Here is a 26,373-nt window from a genome sequence, read left to right as displayed (position 1 = left end):
CTTAGCATCTAAGAAACACAAGTGTCAATCACTACCTGCCCAGCAAAAACACACTTACCCGACAAAAAGTTTAACGGTAGTCTTCTTGGAACTAGTCCCCTTGGGTATTTAGTCCACGCCTCTTCATAGATCTTTAGCCTCTCCATCATATTAGCTGGAACAGAATTTTACAGTTTATTTTTTCCTTCTTTTTTGGTGGGAAGAGAAAGGGAGCGATTTATATCTGGTTAAAAAATAGTCAGAATATATAGCAACTAATTGGCTATATACTTCCTCAAGAACATTAACTTCCATTTTACTACTTTTAAAACTGTCATTAACTTAATGATTTCAGTTATTCAGTATCTGTAAGTTCCTCTTCCAAGAGTGGAAGACTAACTGCTTATCTCTCATCTGAAAAAGAGTTCTTGCCTTATCACTGTGCTAAAATATTGAACAAAGAAAACCATTCAGGAGAATCATGCCTGTTTTCCCAAAACCAGTATTACCTACAACATAAGATCAAGGTAACAGAGACAGTAAAAGAAAAATTGTAAATTAAAACTGTCTTCTAAGAAATAATTACCTTCTTTCAACCATGCACAAAGATTACTGCCTTTTTTGTTCTTTTGGTTTTAAATAAGACAGGGTAACAACAATACAAAAATGCTTCCAGCCTTTCTTTAAAAAAAAACAAGCCAAAAAAACCAAACCAAACAAAAAACAACAACAAAAAAACCCAAAAAACCAAAAAAACCACAACACACACGCATACATTATGACAATATGTAGACATTAACACTAAAAAGCAAACTGAAATGGGGATGTTTTAAAATAAGTTTTATTATTTAAAGCAATACAAGTTTTTGATATGTATATAAATTCCAAATGTGCAGAAACAGCTTATTTACTACAATAGATCAAATCATTACCTGGTTTAAGTGCCTTTTCTAGGCCTTTGTAGTAGGCCCAGTTTTCAGGATTTCTTTCTTGCAGTCCTTTGTAGACTTCAACTGCTTCTTCAAGTCTGCCAAGCTGAAGCAGGAGGTCTCCTGTGTGACATCCAAGAAGTTTTAAATTAAGGTAACAAGACACTGAAGCAGAGTAATATTAAGAATTATCTAATCTTTTACTGTAGAATGATTAACTCCATTTAGATTCTGATTTCTTAGAAAGAATGATCACAGTGGCATCACAAACAAGCTGACAGATATGCTTTTATCTTCATATTAGGTGCAATTACAATAAGATTCTACAACTCAGCCAGTAACTTTTGAAACTTACTTGAAAATTTAACATTAAAAGCAAAATGCACGTGTTTTTTTTTCCCTCACTTACTGCAGTGACTGGTTACTTTAAATGCAGTTTGTATTACAGAAGGCAATTAAAAGCAGTACACAGTATTTCATGAATATGGCATCTTGAAAACCAAATTGAATTGCAGAGCTGCAAATAAAAGAATGGTTCTTCAGTCTGGTATTTCATAAAACTAACTTCAATGTTTTAAATCAAGCCATTGATCCAATTAGTGAATTCTTGAGATTTTACAAGCCAGTTTCCTTTTAATGATAATTCATTACAAGATAAAACTGTTAAAAGTAAAGTTTAGATTTAACAACTGTATAGAGCATCTTTGCTGATGCTGGAGCTGGAACAAAATTCAATTTCCCACTTCACAAAGGGAAACAACATTTTACAATGCTTCGCTATTGGCAGATGTTAGGCACTAAAAGATTACACACCAGAGGTGATACAGTGGCATACCAGATTAAGGCAAGATTTTTCTCATCCCGTTTCTTGAGGAAAATGCAAGTCGGTGTTACCTCTTTTCTTCCCCATGCCACACCACTGACATGCGATTTTGTCAAGAGATGCTGCTTCCCACAGAAAGGGTAACTTGGGGACTTCATGCAGTATCTCATGTCAGGGAAAACATCACCTGGTCGCTCACTGAGAATGACAGAATCTGGAATTTCTTCCTCTGAGGCACAAGCTATAATTTTTATCTAATGGTGGCAAATGCCAATACTATTTTCAGTGTTTCTGAGTTGTATTTCATTCACAATGGCTTTTGCACATGCACTTAAAATTCATAGATAACACTCAATTTTTAGCAGGCTTTTCTGTAATAAGCACAGCAGCTAAGCTACACCAACAACACAACAGGATCTGTGCCAAAAGAAATTAATCAGTTGTACCCTGTTGAAAGTGCACAGACTGCAAAGAGCATTTCCTTCCTTTTTCTGGTAACTTGCTAGAAGTTGTGAGATTTTTCTTTTTGTGTGAAGACCTATTTGAAAAATCACACTTCAGTACCAGCCTCAGACCTTCATCAAAAGCTTAAGAACACATAGTATGTCAAAAGGTCTTTTGGATAAAAGTCGTCAAAGAACTCCACCCTCACAATCAAAACTCCTCTTACTATGTCTGAAAAACGGTCTGCAATAGTATAATGACTATATGCATTTATATTTGTATGCAAAGCAAATAATGTGTTCAGCAACAGTGGAGAGTTGCCTGCAATAATTTTCCTTTGAGGAAGTACCACACATTTTCCGTAATATTGTCACTACTCAATTTCTAGGTTCTTTTTGAAAGACAGCGAGATCACCGTTAGCAGGAATAGGGAGCTGGCTACACCATCAACATGAATAGTATTAGAAAGCAGAAAGATTTCTTCTCTTTGCTTCAAATAGATTCCAGTGCAGGTCATGAACAAACTATCTCTGGTAGAGTGAAAGTTTCACTTAAGTGGTGACAGAAGGACTGTACAAGCAGCGAGCAGAAGAGGAACAAAGCACACTTTGAAAAAGTGTACTTGTCAATAGAACTGTAAGAAGGAATTTCTATCACTCCGCGATTCCAGCAGTGGAATATAAGATACTTTATTATATCGCTCTGTTATAATATTCTAAGCTAGAACTATAATAAGAGAATAACAGAAGCCACTGTTGGGTCGCCCAGCTAAAGAGCCTGTTTCCACACACAGCAAGAGTGACTGAATGTAACTGGAAGCCTCCTACTTTGCCAAAGATGATCCTGCCCTTCCAGCCAGTGATCTCCTGGTCAGGATCACTCTCAGAGCTACAACAGTGTATGTCTGGGTGCACTGCCCAAACAGAATTTCAGGACATCAATTCAGGATCATTGGTCTGAAACGCTCATCAGCTCAAGAGTTTCAGAACGGTACGTCTGTACTCTATTGATGTCTTATTGACCCAGGAGAAGAGGATAACAGGCACGGAACAGCTGCAAGACACACAGTCCTTTACCACAGCAGAATTAAATAAATTAATCTAAAATCAAATCAGACATTCCAAAAGATGGGAAAAGCTGACACTACAGGCATTCCACTGTATACTATGCATTTAAATGTACCTTCAAAAAGTAAATTACCTTTAGTTTCTTCGACAGCCAGTTTATCACAGATTTGCTTTTCATAGGTACAAAGATGCTCCAAGGCCTCTTTATACAGTCCAGCCTCCCGGAGGACTTGATTTTGATACAGCAGCAGTTCACTGTACTCATAGTCCACTTTATCAGGTGATGTCTACACAGGGAAGCAAGACACAGAAGAAAGTTCAGCCTTCTAGAATGCATTTGGGATTTAATTCATTTCACTAAAGAAACTGCAGAAACTTTTCACATCACAAAAGCAAGCAGTCTGTTATTTTTGCATTAAGCAGCAATCCAAACAGGAATTTCAAGTCTTCCTCTTACCTGCTGTGTCTTCCTAAATTCCTCTAAAATTTTTGCTGCCATTTCATAGTCTTCCAGCAGATGGTAAGCAATAGCATAACCAATCCATGATGCTCTCTGTGCAGGTCGGAGCTGAAGCAACTGGTACCTTGTTTCCTGAAAAAAAGCAGCTACTAATTTTCCTGACGTCATTCTGATTCTCTGTAGAATCTATTATGCAATAGAATGTCTTCAGTATTCTAATATTTAAGGAATGTCACCAAAACTTAGTTTTCTTTATGCAAATGTGGGGGGTTTGAGGTTTTTTTTGAGCTGAAAGAAGGAATAAACTTTAAAACACTACAATGGCCTTGATTGAATTAAAAAACAAACAACAACAAACAAAACAAAAACAAACAATCCCCACAAATTAACACATCATGTCCAATTGAATACTGATGAGTTGGTTTAACTTTGTTGATGTATGACACACACGCTTTTCCTGTCTTACCACTTATGAACAGAATGCAACTAAGGACACTTTGGTTTGAGTTGCAGGAACATTTACTCTATACTGGTGTTTCATATTTACTTTGGAAGTACATGTGTATGAAATCATTACAAGTGTTGTCAGGCAAAATAGGTCATGCAAGTGCATTCCTATTCTTTGGCCAAGAAGATAATTAGAGATGGAAGATAGAACAGATTTGCTTGGTATCGTGCTGTTTTAATCTGAGGGAAAAGTTATTGTTTTGTTACAAACTCCTGAAAGGCATCTTCAAGTAATGCAAAATAAAGAGAAAAAGTTACTACCTACTAAAAAGTACAGTCTGAAGCAGGGGTTAACAGAAAACTAAAAATAGTAACATATAGCAATGTGATTAGAATGAACGAAAAATCACTCAAAATACTATAAAGTAGGAGAAGGTTGAAGTTAAAGAGAAGGAAAAAAACCAAACCAACCCACAATCTTATTCCTAGTTCTGAGAGTAAATTTAGATTCTTTAGAAACTAGTGTAGGACCACTCATGAATTACTGGCTTCTAAGCACGTTAACATTTAATCCTTAATGCATTACTTGTATGTTCAGTAATTATGCATTTATATTCACATTTATGTAGAGGCCAAGATAATATATATTTGCAAATGATTTTTGACACCTATGCTAAGTTTTGGTTATCTTGTCTCAGCAAGAGAGGAGTCAAATTTCTAAATTACTATCATGGAAAAAAAAAAAAAAAGTGATTAAGAAATGTCCTAACTTGGGAATAAGTTCACTGTGGCTGATAGTTCCACATGGCTCTGAGAACAAAACTTGTTCTTGGCATGCTAACATGACCCTAATTTGAAAAGGAAGTAATCTATGAAGAGACCAACTAATGAGTTTTAACAATCACAACTTTAAAGGTGCAAGGAAAACCTGGAAAGATGAAAATCTGATATAAAATATTATCCAAAGTCCCTCAGGTAAAAAATCTCAGGTTTTTGTTTGTTTGTTTTCCAGAGAAAAACAATACCTTATTATATCAGTCAACGTCAGCTGAAAACCAGACAAGTTTCCAGGCATGGAAATGTAATTCAGGAGGAAGTAAAGGGGTTTTTTCCAATTAATTAATGTTTGAATCAGAAACATTTAGGGTGACCATTGTCATCTTTCCCCGGATGGCACAGTAAGAAAACAAGCCAGCCTTCTATAGTAATTGTTCTGTTTAATACTAAGTAAGCCGTACACAGACCATGGGCAATAACTATAACAGCCTGAACCACAACCAACTCTTGGTTATACATACTGAACAGAAACTGCTTCTTTTCAAGAAATAAAGGTATTGGCAAACTAGACAGCAGCTCACAATTCAAGAATATAGGAGAAAAAAGAAAAAATCTAACTACATTAGGAGTAGCATTTGTAGAGAAGACAACAGAAAGTTTGTATTATTCTTTACAGAAGCACCACAGCCGTGACACTGCCACCTTGTAATGGTTGGTTAGCGCGAAACAACATCTCACATGGCAAATACAGACAACTGATGCAAGGCAGCAAGTAACTGGGTGCTAACGAGCAGAAAGAGGGTTTCAGTCTAAGTCACCAAGCTGCATTCCGCTTTACGACAAAATAAACAGAAGAAAACAAGACAGTAATCTAAATATTTTGAGTATTACATAAAAGGAAGAGGAGGAATATTCAAGAATTCTGATCCACAGCCTTATAGCTCACAGGAAATGTAAGAAAATATTTGGACCCAGAGGAAGGAGCTGTCACTAATACCCAGGCTGGCTGGGAAGCAAAATGGGATGTTTCATGCAGCACACTGCTTGCTTTGTATCGTTGGCCACTGCCGAGAGAAAACTGGTGGCCATTGATTTAGAGGAGGAGAAATATATGGTAAAAAGTTATTAAAAAATAGAAACTCCTTTGCCTGAATAACAGTCGACTTCTGACCACATTGCCTTTTACCTGTGGACCTGTGGGAATCCTTCCAAGAAAATAATAAAAAGACTGGGGATTGCCTACAGCTGGATTATGCAGCATTAAGAAAATGAGCAAACAATTCTGCACTGAGCTGAAAAAGAACCATTTAATACGCTGTCAAACCTGTGTATCTTATAGAAATGGCTCAGTGGCACATCTGCTTTTACTTTCATAAAGCATTTAGTACATGGTTCTAACACTCTAGATCTAACTCTGTATATTTTTTTTGAAGTGTCATGAAACAATTCGCCCCCTTTGCTGCAATTCCCTAGAAGCTGATAATAAATGCAGTACATATACTTACCCTGTAACCTTCAAGATCCCTCATTTGAATCTGTAGCAGAGAAAGATCTCTCAAGATTTGAAGATTGTCTTTGTCCCATTTCAGTGCATTTCTGTAGCATTTGATAGCTTCATCATACTTCTTGTCTGACCTCTGAAGAAGGCCATAGACATGCCAACCTGGAACGCCCTGTTAAGGACTCTACTGAATCTGAGCAGGGAGAAAACAGATCCAACATGGCAGTAACAGAACAGCTGGCAAAAAGCTCTTAAGCTGTTTTATAAACAGACAGTAATGTTATTACAAACATTACAGTTCTTTTCCTAGCAGTACAAAGAAACTGCTTGCAAACTGAACATTCAAAACTGTTTAAGTTACATGTATAGGGTGCGTATAATGTGCTGTAAACTGTACTTTTTGCACACTGTGGGAGGAAATCAAGTAATAGTATCTCTCAAAAGACTACCAGGCTTACTTATATGCGTTTTTGAGTAAGGACTTCTGTTAGACAACTGAAGTGCTTGCACTTCCTGCATTCCCAGTGTATGACAAGTCTTTATCAATGTAATGGCAACTACTAATGTTTTCAAAGCAAATCACATGCTGAAATGCTTAGTTCAGCCCACCAAAAGTTGTAGCTCATCGATTAAAAAAAATACATATACAATGCAAGTCAGAATAATATTTGAGCTAACTGTGACTGCAAGGATAGCTACGAAGCATCCGCCCTTTGGGTAGCTTAAAATATTCTTATGTATTGGAAATAAAATTCAAAATTCTGAACTTCCAGTTTGAAGCCTAACAGTACTGGCTTTTATTGCAACTCTACAAATCAGGTAGTTGTAGAAATGAACCTTTTCCATTCATAAGCAAAAGCCTTATTTCAAAAGGATACAGACGTGACTCTTCAAGTCATTCCTTAGGCCTCTACGCACAAGTTCATAAGCTTCCTCTTTCTTCCCTAGACAGTTTAATGTTAGTCCTTTCATTGCCAAGGTTTCTAAAAAAAATTAAGATTAAATAAGCACACATTATTCACCTTCTTAAGTTTTTAAGCTTAATATAGCAACTCTAAATATAGTACAAATGCAAATTTAAGGTCAGTTATCAACATCAAGATTTTGCTTTCTTTTTTTCGCAGAGAAAAATACTGGCAGATTATTTAATTAAGTGTATCATACACAGTAATAAACTTTATGCATAACTTTCACCACAAAGCAAATGTGTGTTTTATTTTAAAGGCACTAAAAACTGTCTGCTCTACAAATATTTTAGAGAGGGATTTTTTTTTTTTTTTTTTTACTGTGAAGGAGCATTATAACTACTCAAGTACTTATTCACAACACTTTGAGACTTCCACACATCAGTTCATGCCAAACTAGTTGGAAAAGGAAAAAAAAAAAAAAAAAAAAAATCTCTCTTACTACTCTCATCTCAGTAGTAAGAGCTGACCTGAAAATACAGCAAGGGATAAACAGCTTTTTCTTCTTTTACAATAAAACTATTCCTTCAGACATATCATGATGAACAATATTTTATCTTTTCCTTTTGTCTTGCACTTCTACAGGAGTGAATAACAATTTCACCTGAAAAGTAATTTAAGGAATACATACTTGTATTAAGAAACTTGCACCATGCTATAATGAATATTAGACTTGCAGCATAAAGAATGGCAAGCTATGACTACTGGTAAACCAGTCTTTAAAATTATAAATCTTACCAACAATAAATGCTTAGCATGGTGCAGATTTCTGGGCGCTCTTGTGACTTTGTTAAGAAAATCTGCTTTAAGGGTACATGTTTAACAATCAAGTGCTATAAATGTTTATAAAACCTACAAATTATTACTCTGTCCTAAAGTATAAGGGAAAAGAGAGAACACATGCCATTTGAAAACTTACCTCCATGTTCTGCAAACTTTGGGTTAGAAAGGATCTGTTTACAGAACTTCAGCCCATTTCTATACTGTTTATGTTCATAACACCTCTGTTGAAGAAGAACAGAGTACATTTATTCAAAAACTTTACAGAAACTATTTCTGCACCGCTGAAATTAAGCTTTAGTGCAAGTAGGGCTTTTAAGGAATGGACTAGTATTTTAATGTGCCCTGTTTTATGAGCTTCCTGTGACTAAAAATTCTGTCCATCGCCAGAAAAAATACTGTATGTTAGTAAAAACACAAACTTAAATTTATAACTGAAGACACATTATCATACAGCAATGTGTCAGATAAGACACCACAGGAAGCATAAATGCCTACAAAGATTCAACTTGCCTTTAACATAAAAGCAAACCTTATGTCATAACATATTTTGGTAAGCGTTCAACTCACTCTGGCTCACAATTACCTTTCACAGAAACACCATGAGACAATCTCCAACAACCATACAGGTGTGAAAGACAAGGAAATCATTGGAACTCGGCTTACGCCATCTCTGAAAGCAACTTCTTATAATCAATTAGAACAGCACGTCTATCTCATATACATCCACGCTTTCAAAACGCGTAGATACTAACATTATCTTGCCATACTGGAAATCAGACATTCCTCTACGGTTTTATTAAATCCAACTCTTAACAATTTGCTTGTGTATGAGTCTCATTTCATTGCACAAGGTGACTGCAATGCAAAGTGGCACACAGCACGAACTTCTAAAACCAGTTTTAGTCTTTTACTTCTGTCAATCCACTCTCAATGCTAACCTTCAAACAGAAGCCAAAGGAGGAAGAAGTAATGTTGTAAACACCAATTCACATGCTTTAAGTCACTTAAGCAAATGCTACGAATCTCTTACGTTTCATTTTACTGTAATACCAATGCCCTGACTTGAGTATAAAAACAAAGAAACACACATTGCTCGAGCACAGACCCAAATCCTATAGTAACTCAGAAGTAATTCATAATGAGATCTCACTGACTGTACTTGACCAGTTCTGGTGGCAGGACAGCTGACAGGAGTGTAAAACTGGCTAACAGCCAACAGTTTTCAAGTACTTCTAAAGCAGCTGCTGTTCATGATTCCACCTTCCCTCATGCTGCTCTAAATTACCTAAGCAAGAGCATTCATAGGCATGTACTACACCATTTGTCCTCTAAGCATTCCCACAAAAAAAAAAGTTAGGTGAGGCAGATCCAAGAGGTCTTCACATCAAGCAGAAAGTTGTAAAAATAAAACTTTAAAAACATTACATGAATGTTAGCGAAATGCTTTTAAAAAAATAGTGTTTCTTCCTCAACTTCTCAGCTTTATATTGCTTTTGCACCATGGAAGGTGCTGTTTAGTGTCCAGTTTTCTCTTCCAAGCAAAGGTGTAAAAAACTGGTATACCGCTAAGCGGATGTATTATTTTCTAGGTACCAAGGTCTTACAGCTGAAATATCAAGGTTGAAGACCAAGAGCATCACAGACCAAGGATCTTCCTCCCCTTATCCTGTCACCTCCCTTTGGAGAAAAGGAATCATGGGAAGGAAAGAGAAGGGAGATGCTCAGAGAGAACATCCAAAGCAAGAAGGGCTCAAAGAGGAATGTATCAACAAAAGAAATAGTGAAATAGTTTAGGTTGGAAGGGACCTTCAAAGATCATCTAGTCCAATGCCCCTGTCATGGGCAGGGACATCTTTCGCTACATCAGGTTGCTCAAAGCTCCGTCCAACCTCCACTTCTAAAAGATCCTCTAACCCCAAAGACAAGGAAAGGTTAGCAGAGGAACCCCCTAGCAAAGGAAGATTAAGGGTTAGGTAAGAAGAAATCTGTATGGGTTTTCTTGTTTGTACTTAAATGGTTATTATTTACACCTTTTAGTCATGACCTGCTTTCAAGTAGCTGGCTGAATCACTTTAATGAGCCACTGGTCAGAGCTGATGGAGAGCTTACAAATGACAACGCAATAGCATCAAGCCTTTTTTTTTTTTTTCTTAATTGAAATCATCAGTCATAAAAGTTACCGCCTCGGTCTCCTCCCTGAAAGCAGAACCACCATTTGCTCCCACCTAGGTAGGTGTGAAAGCAGCAAAACCTGTCACAAAAGTGGTGTAGCCACAGGAACTTAACAACATGTCTCCAGCATAACTAAGGCACTGTCACCAGCTGAACTTTGGGGTTTTGCAATTTGCCTTTAAGTACAGCTGCTCAGATGCTGGCTATGAACATGAAAACTTATCTCTAAACAGTTCCATTTTACATACGCTAACAACCACTCCTTCACCTTGAAGTTTAAGGAAAGCCAGCCAAGATGGCATATATGCTAGAGACGAGAAACATTTGCGGATGAATTTTTCTGAGTAGTAAAGTACCTTGCACCCTTAAGTTCTGTAGAACAAATGTTGTAATGAATTCTCTCTTTAGGGTGCAGGGAGGAAAAACTTAGGAGTTTATATCCACATAAGTCTACAGAAAGGTTCACATCAACCCAGAGAACACTGGGTAGGGCCAATAAATTATCAGGAACTGATCACGTACTTTTATCATCTGAAGAACTGAATGAAGAACCAGCCATAGTTGCATATTTACCCCAGTGAATTATCATAGGTCTCCATTTTCAAGTGTTTCTAGATCAAGACAAGGTTGAGCGATTTCCTATATGCAATTTCTCCAAATGTTCACATTAATAGTTCAAGCCTATTTCAATCTGTTAGTGAAAACATTTCAAATGGTGTCATTTTGTGAGTTTCCTTATGCTATATATGTATTGTATATACACATTGTATGTTTTCAGCAGTGAAAGGAAAGGAAAAAAATGAAATCAAGGTCATGTTTTGTCCTTCTTCAGAAAAGAAGAGGAAATTGTTTCATTTAACTGGGTCCAACAGCATCACTCTGAGATTCCACTGTTTGAAGCCATGCATATACTTATCTACTTCTTCAAAGAGGTTACGGACTAACAAGCTTAAATAAAGGTGTGAATGAGAGAGAAGGAAGTCAGGAATGCAGCATATGCCATCATAGGTGGTACAAACCTTGGTGAACCTGTGGCTTCAAGGAACAGAAACGTGAAAGAAAAATCTTTTAAGAAAAAGGAGACAGTAAATATTGAAAAGGGGAAATAATGAACAAAAAGAATAATGAAAGGGAAAACAAGAATGAGTAATACACAGCCTGGGAGAGAAAATCCTTAGAGGAGTCAGTAGGTTATGAGTAAGACAAGAAAAAAGATCCAGTAAAAAAAAAAAAAAAAAAAAAAAAAAAATCACAGAAGCAGGAAAAAGAACATCTCAAGTGATCTTAGGACATAAAGATACAGGTGTGCGGGAAGCAGAAATGGTCGTCATTTGGGTAATTTGTTTTGTCCCAGATGAATAGCTTGTAGTAGTCGCGCCCAGGCCTCCAACCCTTATTTTGAGACAGCTGTTGTCCAGCAGTAAGATATTTCTGTTACACAGGCTGCTCAGAGAGTATGGTTGCCTCCTCTAAGCTGAACTCCTGCACATACACACTTCCAAAGCCAGCAGTCACAGCCTGCTTGTGACACAGACAGACAAGCGCTGTGGCTTGTGACAGCATGCAATGAGAAAACATAAAAGCTAAACTTCTGAAAAGTAACGTTAAGGCTAATGCTTTAAAATAAAAGAATTTTACTCTCCATCAGCACTGAATCTCTTATTACACATTTGCTGCCCTTCAAAACTTTTCCTTTAATAAGTTACCATATGTTTAAAAATACCTAACAAGCTTTTCTACACATGCTGTGGCCAGAATTAGAGCCTACTCCAAACACACCAAGATTCTTTTTACACCCTTTAACTAATTTTCTGTATTTATAGAAAGGAAGTACCACCTGCTTCAACACAATTCTACAAAGAACTAATAAAATGAGGCAGAGTATTATTCCTTCAAAATTGGGCAAGACCACAGCAGATAGGAGAGAGCTTGAATTTGCACCTCTCTCCCACCACTACGTATTTGTTCAGTGGATCTGAATGTATGGCAACTACCAGAGACTGACAGTGAAATTATAAGCAGCAGAGTTAGCCCACATTCTCTAGAATCTGAGTCTGAGGTGGAAGGAGGGCATTCTGTGATTCTGTGAGGGCTTGTGCTCTGGTGCTTGGATCCCTCAACTGGATTAGGGCATCTGCGCACAATCTGTCTTCGGCCAGCAGGTGCCTTACACATACACACGCTCAGCAGGCCAAGTGCGAATGAACTCCTCCGCATTTCTTCCTTGATGCCTGCCATGAACAAAGGTGAAAAGACTCTGCTATTTACAGCTTACCTACATGTAGACAGCTAACTCCTAGATGGAGTTTGTTGCCCCCTCGCCCCAGTTTTCCAGTTTTGAATCTTCCCTCTCTAGTGCATCTACTTTCCAAACCTTGTTATCAAACCTACCACTGGCAAGCACGACTGACTTGGATTCTTAAGCAACTACTCCGGTTACCCACAAAGTTATGTACAAGGATCATGCTACTGATTATAGTTGCACTCCTAAGGGCTGCTGACAATAGCACAGAGATGACTTTTATCCAAACTTAATTCAGTATTATTTTCTTTATGTACTGTATGAACATTTTCACAATCGCTTTTCGGAAACTTTACGACTGTAAGTTTGAAATGTACAGAACTAGGCTCCCTGTTTGCTACCTGTAAGCAGGCAGCACATTTTGCCTCTGACATATTCCTTCCCTCTCAAAATAGACATTTTAATGGTTAAGCACATATGTTTCCAACTAAGGATAATACTCAAGTGCAGCATTTTGACATGCAGCTATGTATCTCAGCATGAAATACACAGCACACGGCAGACCAGATTCTGCCCTTACACATGAAATATTTTGCACATATTCACTTCCACAAGTGCAAATCCTCTCTATCACAAAGCAGTCTTCATGTCCTGCAAGCACTCAATAACTAAATAATTTAATATCCATACCAACATAAATTTGCTAATTGTAAGACATTTTATAATCATTACATTGCAGTGTCTTGTATGTTCAGTAACATCAATAGTTAACGACAGCACTAACTCAGCATAATGCCAGGAGTTACCACAGGTCTTGCTAGAAGCTTCACAGCACAGCAAATCTACACTGTCACCAGGTATGACTCAACCTAAGCAAAGAATCACCTAGAACAAAACACAGAAAGCAGAAAACCATCTTTCCAGCAGGGGCACTTGAGAAGATGCACATGTCCAGTCTAGCTGATTCAAGAGTGTTTTAAAACCACTTTGCAATATTAAAAAAAACCAGAAAAGAGTCTTGTAACAGTCCACCTAAGCTGGATTTTGCAGCTGATTAAACAGGTGAGAAGACCACCCAGAAGCATCTCATGAGCAAGCTGGAGATGGTCATAGGAGAACAACATAAAGGAGAAGCTGCTTTTTCTGTTCTTACCTAGAAGTGTGCAAAATTAGGTTTCTCCTCAAGAATGAGCACCAAAGCAAAGAAGGTACCATTTGCTCCCCAAGCACACAAACAGGAGCACTGGGGTGTCATTGACTGCTGTATTTTTATTCTTACTTGGACCAGCACACCTGGTTATAAGAAAGAGTGCGGTGAGAGTAAAAAAAATGTAGCAGACCCAGGTATGTGGGATAGGATCACATTCCCAATCATTATGCCCCTTGAACTGGAACAGTAATAAAACAATAGTGTGAAATTTCTATTAAAACGACAGAATTTTGCAAAAAATAGTATGAAAAAATTTTAGCTGTGTTCTAAGACGACTTCCCAGGTCACACTTAATTCCAACTTAACTAATTTTAAAAATTCCAATATCTGCAAGTTAATTGAATTAAAACTACTGCAAACTTGAGTATTTAAAAAAAAATTTTAAAAAAAATCACCAACGGCTCTAGAGGAAATCACACTTACGGTGACTCTGTTAAAGCAAACATCCTAATTCAGTCAGTTATGATGGACTAGCCAAAGAATACAATTTTCTTCACTGAACAAGAACCAAAATTGGATTCAGCCCCAAGAGACAGTGGAAATGCAAGCCTAACTCCTCATCACTAGCCCACTGTATTCAACTTCTCTTCAGACAACAGCCTGTGAATGTCATATTGCAGACTATTCCCCATCATATACAAGAGCTACCAGGTAGGACAACTGATCTACACATGGGCACGGGTAAATTTTTAATTGCATCTGAAAGTCCCCAGAAGAAAGTATGATGGAGAATGCGCTGCTCTGCAGAACAGTTCAGGGATTGAACATGCTGCTCTCCTCTTCCCTGAAGGTTTGTTGGGCTTGAGCAGAAGCAAGGTGGAAAAATCCTTTTGACTACAGCAATGTGCTCCTCAGGGGACTCCTCAGTTTCTCCCAGTAGCAGCCATGAACACGTACACTTGTGCATCACATAGCGATGTTGGCAGCTGCAATGCCGTGAGACCTTTGGCAGCAGAAAGTCACAGCATACTTGGTCTTAGCATTAGCTAAAGCATGCACTTACAATGCATGACATGCATGTCTGCCACTCAGATGCTACCTATTTCTTCCAGCACAGTTCAGATGCAGCGACTTAAAAGACAGTAAGTCCAGGCACTGCGCAGCTCAAGGCTGTTTTCCAGCACAGTTACTCTCTCTATAGCTAGACTAGAACAGGTCAAGTCACTAAGGTGCACTAAGTCAAGCTAAATGTAGTAAAGACGATTCGGAAAGCTGGAAGCATTAGGAGCAACTACTCACCATGAATTAGCAGGTCTTTTGAGTGCTAACCATATCAAACAGCTCAACAGCTCTAGGCAAGTGCTTCCACCACACTGATTCAGTTTCATGACAAACACAAAATGTATAAACCCAAGGACTGAAAAAAAGACACACAAACCTTACAGATACATTAACACTGAAAAACTCTGGGGCAAACTTGCGTATTTTTTGCTGTCAAATCAAACCAAATCATCCTGTTCCATTGCTCTGCAGTGTTAATGTTCGGAACTATTCTGTATAAGAAACAGCTTCAGCAACAATCTAATTTAAGGGACTGAGAAATCCTCTACCTGCACATCTTGCCTTACTTTTTGGAAGTGATGGATATCTTCATAACTAGCATTGCTTGGTAGAATATAATCAGACAAACAGAACAAGTTCAATCTGAAATTAGTTAGGAAGAAGAAATACATGTACCTTTTCATTTAACACTGAGGCAGGAAAAACATCTATGCTATGTCTATGCTTTTGAATTGGTCTCATTCCTGTATTTGACAAAATCCAGCTGGAAACAGCTGCTGACAGTTATAGCTCTTGTAGAAGTAAAACTAGGAATCCTCACTCACTGAAGCAAGACTCTTGCTGAAAAATCCAGTATTCAACATCAATTCTGCTGGCCGCTACTTGCTCACTTCAATCTCTCCTTCTTGGGGAGGATTACCATGACATTGGGCCATGTAATAGCTAAGATCAGCTGACTTCTGTTCATTACCCCAGAACCCCTATGTTCAGGCTTCACCATTTAGCGTGAAACTGACTGTACTTCCCAAAGCATGTCGTACGGATAGGATGGATTTAGTTTTTAATGATCACCTGAAACAACTAAGTAAATCGATTAAAATTCCAAGATCTGGCATGGAAAGGGCTAAAGGAGCCCATACAATAGGTTCTTCTGGACTTACATGGACATTTCAACTCAGCTGTATCTCACAACATAGCCCAACACATGTGATAAGGCTACTGACATTTTCTACCCATGCATTATGTCCAGAGCACTCTTAGCTCTGAGGTATGCAAGATGTTGTCTTGTAGCACTGAGCCATTGCGAAATAGTTAAATGTGGTTAGTAAGATAAGAAAAGTTGTTCTTCAACATTGCAAGGTTTGCTAACTTGATCGTGTGGTATCGTAGAAGCAAAGAGAAATCCTTGTAACAAATCTCACTGACCTCAGTTTTAAGGGTGGCAATGAATAATTGTTTTCGCTAAATCCCTTATCAGCAAAAATCAGAAAAGACGTAACTCCTTATCACCACTCTTGCTGCATTGACACAGTGCTGCTGTGGACAAGAGATTTAAACTTGAGATGCCCAGAGAGTAAAAGTCAGCAAAAATTCATTAAAATCACCTTTGGAAAACAGGAAAACACACAACTTGATCAAATTCTAATCAAAATAAAGGGCAATACCATATAAGCTGGATCAAGTCCATTGCCCCAAATAAGATTAGTTTTCCATCATTACAAAAACCACTTTGGGTTCAGCTAAGAGTATCTATAGCCACAACAATGTAAGACTGGCTATGATCCTACAACCATGAAGAAATCAAGATGTGCTTCTATTAATAAGTATTTTATTTTCATAACTGAAACAGGTAGTGAACAAAATTATGCTGCTCTTCAGAAATTTACAGCAAGGAACCCTGCTTCTACAATTTCTGACAGTCCCAATGACAACAAAGGGCCTAATTTGGTGAACGTAGGCTTTAGCAACAGCAATATTACTCAAGTGATTCCTTAATGGTATCCTAGAGTCTCAAACAGTAACTAATTTATCAAGTTAGAGAAATATTTCTAAAAAACAAGAAGAGTGACTTGGCTTAAAGCTGCAGGTCTGTTCTTCAGCTCCAATGTTTCAATCAAGACATAACGTTTCCTACTACTTCTGACAAAGCCAAGTGGTTTTTCATTCACCAAGAGATACTCAAGCAACTGACATCTCAACAGCCAAGATATTGGAAAAGCCTTGCTAGCAATTCCATGCTTCAGATGAGATAGTATATGGTAATACTCCAGTGGGGAGCATACTGATTACCGTACAGTCATGCCAATGCAATGACAATTGCATACAAAATGTGCTAATTTAGTTACTGATAAAAGTGAAATTCTGGAAATCCATCTTTAATCTTGAATCAAGATGACTTAAGAGGAGATTTCCAAGCCTGCCACCTCAGCAACCTTGAAGTCAGCACCTGAACTTCTATGAGACAGAACATTCTTTTTAAAGGATGGGTGCTTGTGAAAGCATTAGTGAAGGAGAAGCGCAGGTCTGTCTAGTTTTAAAGTGGAGGGGCAGGGAGCAGATTCTGGAATGACGACACAGGAAGATGGCCCAGCAGGAGGGACTCGACATATTTACAGTAGAGCCATTGAAGTGATGCTGTTCAACAGGCTTTTTTATCATTAGGAAGTTCCTATATCTTCTAGTAGAAAACTTGTCAAAGCCAAAAGAAGACCAGCTCAAATATGAACACCCCAAAGCACAGCAGTGTTACCATAGAAATGACCAACTCAAGGTGAAATTCAAGCCCCCCTTCTCTTGCAGCAGACACCGTGGTTATTGTAACGCCCCACTGGAGGACACAGGTTCTGGCCATGCCTCATCAAGCCTGCCTAGCACATAGGTAACTGATACACAGATGAAAGATGCATGTCTCTCCAGACATCATGAACACCTTATACAATCACCAGCCCTGAACAAACTGAGAAACTCTTGATCTGCATACAACATGGTATACACAAGCCCAGACCAGCATGGCATCCTGTTTCTTCAGTATGCTATTTCTATAGCACGTACTAGAGGCATAAATCAGTAAATCTACTTAAACTGGGCCTGAACACACTTAGTTCCTCACTTGAGCTGTTTGTTTGCATCGCAAAATACAACAATGTTTCACTTCTTAAATAACTGGGCTTTTTTTTCCCTGCTCAAACTGTATTCAAGTAGAGATTAAGCTCCTAGCTATGGTCAGAAGCTTTTTCACCATCTTGCTCTGCCAGAACACTGTGACTCAAAGAACTGTATCCTCTGCTGCTTAAAGGAGCTCAAAGACTTTTCGACAGAATATATGGCATCTTTAATAACTTTGTTTTAATATTTCTTCAATACATTTTCAATATATTTAACTTCTACATCCAAACAAAAGTTAACTGAATATGGTATTTAGGATACGTGAAATAAACCAAACATATTTGATGACTTGTATCTGACCAGATACAGTGGCTGAATAATTTGGCAAAGTGCCAGAAACATTCATCAGGTGTATTTGAATAAATAAATGAAGACAGTCAATCCTGCTTCCTAGAAATACTACTTTATCTTTGCTAGTAAGAGAGGAGGAAGGGGGGAAATACACAAAAAAGAGAGAGGAAAAAAAGAGTAAACTGCTTTTTCCATTATTTCATAGTGCATCTAGCCTTCTGGGTACCAAAAAGTCAACTTCTCTGCTCCTTCGACTCCCATGTTTGCTATTCTGTCTTTTCCTCTGCCTGAATTCTTGAGTAATCTCTGGGCTGCTCAGAGATTATGTGTGTTCAAAAGAACGACACAGGGTTAATTTGTTTAAAATGTTCAAGTGGATCAAAAACGAAGAGGGAAAAAAAATGTAGAGATCTACTTTTATTCTAAATTCCTCAGAACCTTTGAGCAGAAGAGGAGGAATATCTGCCTGCAGGCTTAACAGTAAACAGTTAAAATTATAACAACAATATAAGCTAGAAACTTTCTTTTTAATGGAAGTGCAAGTTTAAGTGGAACAGTGGTCCATAATCCTGTAGGTGTTTTTTCCCCTTTGTACTACAGGAACACTAAACTGTGTAATGCCTTTCAAATGGAAAAATGTTTCTGTTAAAACCCCCACATACCTGTAAAGTGACTGGTCTAGTCAGTGTGTTGCGACACGCAAAGGCAAAGTGCACACGCTCCTGAACTCAGAATTTGTTAGTTAAGTGGAAATGCTGGTTTGCAAGCAAATCCATACACAAATGAAATTTACTGATCATGTAAGATGTTTACTACAAAACAAACAAAAAAAACCAAACTCTGAAAGCTAATTATTGCCTTTTGTTAGGGAAAGGTAAATTCCACTTCCGGCTGGGCAACATGGTGTAGTTTTTGCAAGAACTTAACACTTAACATTTGTGTTACAGGCATACTTCTTAAAAACAGCAAAGCAATGAGGCAAAAATCAGTCTGTGGTGGGTTTTTTTTTCATTTTATCCTTCACTTACAAAAATACAAAGCTGTTACCTACTTCTGTGTTCACTACCTCCTCGAAAATGAAAATGTGAATGATTTTACATTTCTGTAAACAGTCTGTGGACTGCTAATTATTCATTTGAAGGATAACACATCCTTTCAATACCACTTGGGCTGGTTCCCAAAACATCTGCTAGAAAAACTCTCGCCCAGGCGTGCTCAGGAGAACAACTCGCCAGCCCAGCGGGGGCTCAGAGGTCCCCTCGGGGAGCCAGCTGCCCCAGCAGACTCCAGCTCCTCTCCTTCAGCCACCCATGGGCCAGAGGAAGAGGCAGCAGAAGATAACGGAGGGTTACAGTCCCCCGAAAAGAAGGTGTAGACCGAGGAGAGGCTGCAGGGAGAGGGAGATGGAGTGAAGACACAGGAGAGTAGGGAAGTAAGGTTTCTTTGGACTTGCATTGATAAATGGGACTTCCGAAAAGGTGTCTCACTAATCCACATCAAACGTGTAATCAAAACGTCAGAGAGTAGGGTCATTATCCATAACAAGGCAGGCAAGTAGTTCATTAGCCAAATTCTGCGTGTGATGAAAACCAACTTCAAGCCTTTTCTATTCATCATGGATTACAAGGACACCTAATCACAGGGTAGTCTTGATACCAGGCTACATGCCACAGGCTCATTCCTGCAAGGTACAGGAAAACATCAAAATGCTGGAGTAGCTTCTTGCTTACCCAGTACCTGAAACTCTTCTATATTTATTAAAGTTTTTCAGTTAAAAAGAGAACAAAATTAAAATTGCTTCAATCTATAGAAATCTGCTAAGACTGGAGCACTCCTTTCTCTTTTCTGACCTGAACCAAATTGCAAAGCTTTATCTAACTCATGAGCTGAGCCAGCATTTTCACCAAAGAAACTCTTATTCTTCCCTTGTTTCCGCCCTCCACACAAATACTCAGACGGCCACGCACCAAGCCCAGAAAAAAGAACACCAAACCATTCAGGTTTAAACACGGACAGGCTCCTTGATTCAGTCAGTCTCGTAATCACACAAGTCATCCTCGATGCAAAGGAAGGTGGGTGAACGAGCCACAAGGCTACTACTTTCTTAGCTCTCAACACGTCAAAAATTACACACCAAGAACAAGGCCGTAACAACTTCCAAGCAGGACTGAAACTTTCGAAGCAGAAATAAGCTTTAGAGTCCATTATAACTACTTTTTAGCCCTAACTGAAGCTGCACGTCTCAGAATGAGATGCCTGTACCTAGGGATGTCTAGTTCTACAGATTTATGTTATTGTCACAAAATATTTTGAAAAAAAAGTGACAGAAGGTTACACGCATCCCCCCACATAAGTGGTAGTTTACAGAGCCATAAGAGTGGCATTACTCCAAGGGGACTACAGGACTCATTTTACTTCTGATCTCTGAAAGGATCCAAAATAGTAATCTAAGCCTCTTTGACATGAGATTTCTAGACAAAGCTAACTTTTTTGTGAGAAAACAATATGGTCCTTGACGTAGATAACAGAATCTTCTAAATAAATCCACTGAAGCTGCTCACTAACACAATTCTGTCATTTTCAGTTCAACCTAGGTCCTTAGAAACACAAGGTTCCTGCATCACAGCTGAAAAAAGCTTCTTCAGGTCTAACTGAATGGTGCGCACTTTTCTGGTATTTGGACTGCACGCTATCTTAACCTCACTCTAAAAACCAGGCTTATTGCCCCAGTTCTACTGCAGTTTCTGTTATCCTTATGCCAGTTGCTATTCAGAAAAATCAACTGTCGAACTTCCACGAGAGCGAGTGGCAAGTTAAACTTTGGGAAGACTTCAAAACCTTCGCCCTTCTCCACTTCCTCCTTTGAAAGCCATCTTCCCCACCGACCAGCACATCTAGTTATCGTCTCAGGAAAAAATCTGAGGTTAAAAAAAAAAAAAGGCAAAGGGAAATGCGGAGGGTTCAGCAGAGCGGCTGCAGGCGGCAAGCCCACGAATGAAGCGGCCACGGCGGGGCTCTCACGGAGCCAGCGGGGCGCTGGCGGGTCCCCGCGCTCCTCCGCCCCGCGGGCCCCGCGCCCGGGCGGGACCGGCGCGCTGACAGGCGCCCCCGGCCCGGCCCGGCAGCAAGGAGCCGGGGCGCCGCAAGGGCGGGGGCGCTGGCGCCGGACCCGCGGGGCGGCACCGGGGCTCCGCTCCCCGCCAGCCCGGGGGAACGAGCCGGGGCAGGGGCCGCCGCGTCCCCCCCGCGGCCCAGCCCGGGCCTCCCGGCCCGTCACTCACCAGGATGCGCTTGAACAGCGCGTTCTCCTTGGGCGGCAGGCTCACCGACGGCATCCTCCCCGCCGCTGGCTCCGCTGCCGCCGAGGGGCTCCGGGGGGAGGAGGTGGGCGGGCGAGCTGCGTCCCGTCCCCGCTACTCGGTCGCCGCTGCCGGGAGCCTCCCCGCCGGAACCTGGCTGCCGCCGCCGCCGCCTCGCCTTCCCAGCCCCCCCGCCCTCCCTCGAAGCGTCGCGCTCTCGCCGGCCGCGGGCCCGGCTCCGCCCGGCTCCTCCCGGCCGCCGTTTGCGCGCCGGGCTGCCCCGCGCCGCGCCGAGCCCCGGGCGGCGGCTCACGTGGTAAATGAGCAGGCCGGAGAGAGGCGCCGCCAAAATGGCCACCGCGGAGGGCTTCCCCAGCCGGGTCACGGCGGCCCGCGCGCATGCGCCGCGACCCCGCGCCGCCGCTGCGCCGGCCCCGCCCGCGGCCCCCGCCAGGTGTGCCGGGCCGCGAGGGGACGGGACGGGCGCCCCGCCCCGGGAAGGAAACCCCGCGGGCCCCTGCCCTAGTGCTTGTGCTTCAGGCGCAGTCGCTGCGCGGCCCCGAGGGGCGCAGTGTGGGCTCAGGGAAGGGGCCCGCGTCGCTCTGCCCGCGGCCTCAGCGCCGGCCCGGCCTGGCGGAGCCGGTTCCGCGGGCGGAGAGGCGGCGCCGCCCCGTCAGCAAAGGCGGTTTAAGGGCGGGGAGCGGGGGGAGTCGCGCTGCACGCGCCCGGCCCGCCAGGCTTCGTGCGGGACAGCGCGGCCGCGCGCGGCGCGCCGGGGAGGGGCGGGACCGGGACCGGGGCGGGGCAGCTCCGCCCGCCCGGCAGGGGGCGGCCGTTAGCGCGGCCCGTCCCGTCACCCCTGTGGGCGGGGCGGAGCCGGCAAGATGGCGGCGGCGTTGTTGAGGGCGGCGAAGAGGTTGCGGTTGGTGGCGGGAGCGCCGAGCCTCGGTGAGCGGGAGCAGAGCGCGGCCTGGCTCGCCGCGGGGCCCGTTTTGCTTTAGGCGAGCAGGAGGTTGTCGTCCTTCCGTGTGCGTTCGCGGACCGCGGCAGCCTCCTGGGGCCCCGCCGCTGACCGGAGCGCGGTGGGAGCTCGGCTGCTTGCCGGTGTCGTCCACGGTAGCTGGAGCGCTCCTCGCTTCACGGCAGGAATTAAAGCAAGCTGCCGTAGCAGTGTTCTTCTTTTTGTTTTTCTTTAATCCAAACATACTGAGCTGCTGCCGCTTCCAGGCCGGGGGAGGCCCCGCTGCTCCAGGCCGCGGCTGCGGGGCCGGTTGTCCGCAGGACGGCTGTGCCGGGGCTGCCCGCGGTGCGGCGGGTGTGGGGACAGGTGGGGGTGGCCTGGGGGTGGGAGCTTTCTGCAGGGGGTGGGAAGAGGCGGTGGAAGCAAAGTACAGTGGGTTGTGGGGTTTGTGGCCGGAGGAGAGGGGGAGAGGCGATGCCTCGAGCTGCTGGGCGCGCCCCGTCCCCTCTCCTTTCCTTCGGGCCAGGAAGCCCTTACTGCAGTGGCTACATCTGGGCGAGCTGTAGCACCGTTATGGGGACCATTCATGCACGATAATTGGGTTTCTTTGGGGTTTTGTTGTTGCTGTTTGGTTTTTTTTCCCCTTATTGTATGAGTGTCGGTAACTTACTTGGTAGTCTAAACCTGGAAAGCATTAACGTGTTTGTAATCTGCCTTTTTAGCTTTTACTCGTTCCGCATTTGTTGCAAGAAAACCGAACTATGCCCAACCAAACTGGTTTGGGGTTGGCTTGGCTTTCAGCACCAGTGCTGCCTTGTGGGCTCTTGTAAGTGTTTTCATTTGATTTTTTTTGAACTTAGCTATTCCCAAACCATAGTGATCTGAAGGTAATGACAACAATCTACTTATTTAATTGAGGTCATGGATGGTCATAGCAGGTGTCAAGATTGAAGTACGATATGTTGATTAGTTATGCTTTCTCAAATCTATGTTGTGCTTTTCTTTATAGAAATGAACAACTTATTAATCTTTTCTTTGCTGCAAACTTCAAACCAGCCACCACAGAAGAATTAATTCTTCAAGCCTGTTGGCTTAAGGCTTTAACGTTATTTTCCCCGATGGATCTTAAAACATACAAACAAAACCCTAGGGATGTGCCTAAGTAATGTTGTATTTATCAGACTATTCATGCATCCTCTTCTCATTTTTCAGCTGTAGTCAATTGATTAAGACCACTTTTTCCTGAGCAAAACACATTCTAAGACATTCCTTGTTTCAGAGAACTTACAGTCTTGATGAAGCACGCAGGGTGTAGTAGCTCTCACTAAGAAATGTGCAGGATAAGCAGCACTCCCATGGTGACAACACTTTTCAGGGTGGGGTGGATTCGCTTTGGGGTTTTCCCGATTTTTGAGGTGATGGTTGATTGGTTAACAGTAGGAACCTTCCCCCTCCCCAGCTGGCCAGCAGAAAATATTGGAGAAAGATGTGGAAAAAATGCCTTAGTGGACAATTGATAATTTACAGATATCTAACATTTAAGTGGGACAATACAAAGTAAGTTTTCATTCTGATAATAGGGATTTTATATTATGTAGAAATCTTTTTGTTCCCTGGTTCCAGCTGTGCCTTGGATCGCCATTTAACATATACTGCTATTTTATAGCTTTTCAAGCAGCATAATGAAGATATAATGGAATATGAAAGAAGAAAGAAAGAGAGACAACATAAGTGTACAGAATGTTCATAGTAAGTATGTACATATAGATGCTTTTGACTTAGCTAAACACAAACTCTGCGCATCTTTGGCTTCTGTTAGCAATTGAGATATTGAACTGACTCGTTTTCTTCCCTTATTATTTTCCTTAACACTTTACATCTTGGCTTTTGCTATTTTTCTAGCGCATTCCCAGTTTTAAAATAATAAGGTGGCTGGTTTATATTTTCATATATTTGTGTGCATTTTCATTCCCAGATTTTTGTCTTGAAGGTGAAAACTTTTGGAAAATAACACATTTCTTATAGTGTCTGTAATAAGTTTAGGTTGCAAAGAGGATACCTTACGAGTGCTTTAGTGGCAAGGAGATCAAGGTCACTAAAAATAGTGTGCTTTTTTGCCTCTCTCTTTATTTTAACAGGTCTACAGTAGGAAACATTTTTCTCAGTTTTACTTGTATATTACACATAAGAATGGTACAAAGTCAATGCCTATAGACTTGCATTATAGTGGAAACCGTATACAGTCTTTGTCCTTTTCAGTGCAAAAAACATAACTGTGTTTATGCCAACTAAAAATTCTATTGGAGGTTATGGCCTCAGAACAATTAATATGCCACATTAAAGAATCTCTTAAACTAGGTATAGAAAAACTTGTCGCATTGTCTTAGGTTTTTTTTTCCCAAAAATATTCCTGTTCAGCTAAAAATACAGTATGTTGTGAGGTATTTCTAACAATATTCATTGTATCTGATTTCCTTGTTGCTAAGATGTCTTTTCTTCTTCCTTAGGTTGACAGTATGCTCAGTAAGAAGCAACATCATCACCAGTTGTCCTGCAAATAATTGAGCACAGCAGAAGTACAAAGTCTCTAAATACTTATATGTTCATACATTTCATGTGCAGAATTATGAAATAAATTATAAAGTCTGGGAGAAACTTACGAAGACTCTTCTTGCCATTCTGCTGGTCTTGAAATTGTTTTAAGGTAGCACTTCTGTTTCGTAGCTTATCAGTGTTACTTTCAAAACTATCATTCTTACTCAGGTATATTACAAAATTGCACATCACTTCAAAGGAAGTTCAGCAAATATTCCAGAAGTTAAGTGTACTCTTGTCCTGCCATCGTTTTCATTGCTGAATTTACAAAATAAATAAGTATAAGAATGGGATTTACTGGCAACCTAATAAAACTGTAATCTCTGTAAATGTTGAAATGTGTATTTGCTACTTTAAACATCAAAGAGGAGGCTTTCAGCTCAGTCTGACCAGACAGACTTTCAAAGCTTGACCTAGTGACTTAAAGAGCTGTCATAATTTTAGTTGCACATCTATTTGCAAGCTTGGTCTAGTTCTATTTTTCTTCCTTGTTTTGTTAAAAACAAGACCAGTTTCTCTTTTAGTGAATTTTCCTTTCAGCCAAGTTCTTCTAAGTAACTGCACTTTTCTGAAGTGGAACATTAAATGCCACCAGCTGTGGCTCATTACTGGCCTTCCCAGTAGTCAGGGAAAGAACCGGACTAATTAGAGTGGAAGGACGGGTGGACAGAACAGGTGGCTAAAATTGACCAACTAAGTATTCCATCCCATACAAGTCATACACCCTATAAAAGTGGGAGATCACGAGTGTCTCGCTCTCTTTGACTATGGCTGGCATCTGAAGAGGACCCTGCCTATTGTCCCTGCGATCCAAGGCCTGGTTCCAGGCCCTGCATCCCTGAATCCAGTTTTGGTTTGTTGCGGGGTCCAGCCCAGGACTTCCAGGTGCCTGCCCTGGAGCCGCTGCGCTGCCCTGGGAAATTCAGGAGTGGTTTTGTGTATTTTGTATTATTTTCTCTATTTATTAGTAGCATTAGTAAAACATTTTAAACTTTTCCAATTTGCAAGTCTCTCTCCCTTTTCCTCCTATTACCTTTCCTTAGTGGGGAGGGTGGCGGTTAACAGAGCGTCTGCCATGGTTTATTGTTGCTCTGCAGTAAACGGTGACATCTGGATTGTTTGTTTGTTGTTTTTTTTTTTAATTCCTAGAGTAGAAATGAAGTTTTGTCAGAGACAAAGCAAAAATTAGAGGTGGCCAGCCTTTAAATTCTGTGTGGGTTTTTATTATCTTTTCCTTGCTGACAGGTTTGCTTTGCTTTTG

General features: G+C 40.9%; 2 protein-coding genes across 4 annotated transcripts in view; one reads left to right on the top strand and one right to left on the bottom strand.

Annotated features, from left to right (window-relative positions):
- The window catches only part of NAA15 (N-alpha-acetyltransferase 15, NatA auxiliary subunit), a 44,749-nt gene extending 22,987 nt beyond the window's left edge, over positions 1-21,762 (bottom strand). The window contains exons 1-8 of the mRNA XM_065633341.1: positions 21,539-21,762; positions 8,312-8,396; positions 7,306-7,410; positions 6,432-6,589; positions 3,700-3,834; positions 3,376-3,529; positions 912-1,031; positions 59-154 (exon numbers count right to left, since the gene is read on the bottom strand). Coding sequence (XP_065489413.1) covers positions 59-154; positions 912-1,031; positions 3,376-3,529; positions 3,700-3,834; positions 6,432-6,589; positions 7,306-7,410; positions 8,312-8,396; positions 21,539-21,592 — 907 coding nt within the window. The 5' untranslated portion in view covers positions 21,593-21,762. The remainder of the gene's footprint in view (positions 1-58; positions 155-911; positions 1,032-3,375; positions 3,530-3,699; positions 3,835-6,431; positions 6,590-7,305; positions 7,411-8,311; positions 8,397-21,538) is intronic.
- A 590-nt stretch (positions 21,763-22,352) lies between these two features.
- On the top strand, positions 22,353-25,442 carry NDUFC1 (NADH:ubiquinone oxidoreductase subunit C1). 3 transcript variants are annotated; one of them, XR_010606094.1, is made up of 4 exons: positions 22,353-22,504; positions 23,240-23,343; positions 24,141-24,266; positions 25,025-25,442. XR_010606094.1 is itself a non-coding variant. In XM_065633339.1 (4 exons), coding segments are annotated over exons 1-4 (252 nt in total). In that variant the 5' UTR covers positions 22,368-22,440; the 3' UTR covers positions 25,026-25,442. The 3 variants fall into 3 exon arrangements, 2 of the variants coding, with proteins under 2 accessions (XP_065489412.1, XP_065489411.1); XM_065633339.1 differs by having other exon boundaries at positions 22,368-22,504; positions 24,184-24,266; XM_065633340.1 differs by lacking the exon at positions 25,025-25,442 and having other exon boundaries at positions 22,364-22,504; positions 24,184-24,267.
- Positions 25,443-26,373: the final 931 nt, after the last annotated feature.

The sequence above is a fragment of the Caloenas nicobarica genome, chromosome 4 (genome assembly GCF_036013445.1).
Source record: "Caloenas nicobarica isolate bCalNic1 chromosome 4, bCalNic1.hap1, whole genome shotgun sequence".
NCBI lineage: Eukaryota > Metazoa > Chordata > Aves > Columbiformes > Columbidae > Caloenas > Caloenas nicobarica.
This window is presented reverse-complemented; position numbering and strand designations above follow the sequence as displayed.

Excerpts from the sequence above, each read along its gene's own strand:
- NDUFC1 (XM_065633339.1), top strand. The coding sequence starts at position 22,441 with ATGGCGGCGGCGTTGTTGAGGGCGGCGAAGAGGTTGCGGTTGGTGGCG. Across the intron at positions 22,505-23,239 it reads GGCGGGAGCGCCGAGCCTCG|CTTTTACTCGTTCCGCATTT; the intron begins GTGAGCGGGAGC and ends CTGCCTTTTTAG. Across the intron at positions 23,344-24,183 it reads GTGCTGCCTTGTGGGCTCTT|CTTTTCAAGCAGCATAATGA; the intron begins GTAAGTGTTTTC and ends GCTATTTTATAG.